At 41.8% G+C, this 1,476-nt stretch overlaps 1 protein-coding gene across 1 annotated transcript; it reads right to left on the bottom strand.

Moving 5' to 3' along the window:
- Positions 1-455: 455 nt before the first annotated feature.
- LOC121474941 (ubiquitin-conjugating enzyme E2 N-like) lies at positions 456-1,204 on the bottom strand. Its single transcript, XM_041728098.1, has one exon. The coding sequence runs from the start codon at positions 1,202-1,204 to the stop codon at positions 542-544; it is 663 nt and encodes a 220-aa protein (XP_041584032.1). The 3' UTR covers positions 456-541.
- Positions 1,205-1,476: the final 272 nt, after the last annotated feature.

The following is a 1,476-nucleotide window of genomic DNA, read 5'->3' as shown; positions in this document are numbered from 1 at the left end:
GTTTAATGTTCCCATTTTGGTTCAAACAATCAAGCTTGTCCATCTACAGCGTCTAGATAAAGTTAGACTTGGCTAGAGAGCATATTCTAAAGAACTGGTTAGCTGCTTTTAACCGATGCAATTAGATCACCATAAAAAGGGGGAAAGGAGCCCATAAAATTAAAATAAAACTACCTCTCCCCCTCAAAAATAATAATAAAAAAAACCACCCACACCCCTGCAGCTAACCCTGACAACTACCTTCATTCACAGTGCTTTATACTTAAGCCATGATGGGGGAAAAGAATAAAAGCAGAGAGGGGCCACTGCTTTTAAACGCTTCACAATCCAGATGGCACTTCTTACCTCTGCTCATGCTTTACAGCAGTGAATCAGGACAAGACATAGATTTGCTAATGTGCATTTAATCACCAAAGGACTGAAAATGTCTGAGCTTTTATTCTGTAACATTTCTAAGACTGTGTCCATTAAATGCAAACAAAAAAGGAAGAAGTCTTGGCAGAACAGGAGAAGTGATGCACACTTGATGATCAGATCGATTTTAAATATTATTCATGGCATATAGCCTAGTCCATGCTCTAGCTGTTTCTATGGCTTGGGCGTCGTTGGTCTTCCGCTGCTCCGCTACATCATTTGCTAACGGATCATCTGGGTTGGGAGCACTTAAAGCCTGGATCGATAGCAGAACTGTGCGGATCTGCAGTGCTGGGGACCACTTATCTTTCAAAATATCTAAACATATTCTTCCCAACTTGTCTACATTAGGATGATAAATTTTGGTCATGAAACGTACTTTAGGGGCTGCCATCGGGCATTCTTCTGGAAGGAATAGTTCCAGTTTAAAGGTCCCTCCCTCAAAGGGGGAATCCTGGGGGCCAGCAATGACCACATGAAAATAACGGGCGTTACTCTCATCTGGTTCTGCTTTAATGCCAGGAACTGGTTCTGCCAGCGAACGCTGGGTTTCCTTGATAATCCTGCGGGGCAGCCCAGCAGTCTTCGGCCTCTGCTCTGGACCCTGGCTCCGCTCACCTCCGATAGGTTGAATTTTAGAAATACAAAATAAGATTTGAGGAGGATAGTTAAATCTTTTGCCCTCAAGACTTTTCAGTCCCTTCTCATTTGCCACTTGGGTGGAAATTCTTGAAAACCCTGCTGCAGTCCATAGGAAACTCTCAAGGACATGTGGGCATGAAAGTGGCATGGAGAAAAAATGGTATTATGTAAAGATTAATAGAGTAACAATTTCTCACCTCTTTTTGCTTATCTGTCCCAATGCAGGATAGACTAATGCTGATGATTAAGGTACAACCATGAACCATGACAGACACTGTTCCTTTCCCACTCCAAATCTTACATGGCAAGAGAAGCAGTTAAATGATGAGTGAGCAATTCTTCATTACCTCTAATTTCTACCAGAATTCACTTTCCCTTTGGGATGAAAAAAAAAAATTAGAAGAAGCTGATTATAAGAGT

The sequence above is a fragment of the Vulpes lagopus genome, chromosome 13, assembly GCF_018345385.1.
Source record: "Vulpes lagopus strain Blue_001 chromosome 13, ASM1834538v1, whole genome shotgun sequence".
Taxonomy (NCBI): Eukaryota; Metazoa; Chordata; class Mammalia; order Carnivora; family Canidae; genus Vulpes; species Vulpes lagopus.
Note: the sequence above shows the minus strand (reverse complement) of the source record. Positions and strands in the feature narration are given on the sequence as shown.

Bases quoted from the DNA above. Each gene is read 5' to 3' on its own strand.
- LOC121474941 (XM_041728098.1), bottom strand. From the start codon at position 1,204: ATGCCACTTTCATGCCCACATGTCCTTGAGAGTTTCCTATGGACTGCA.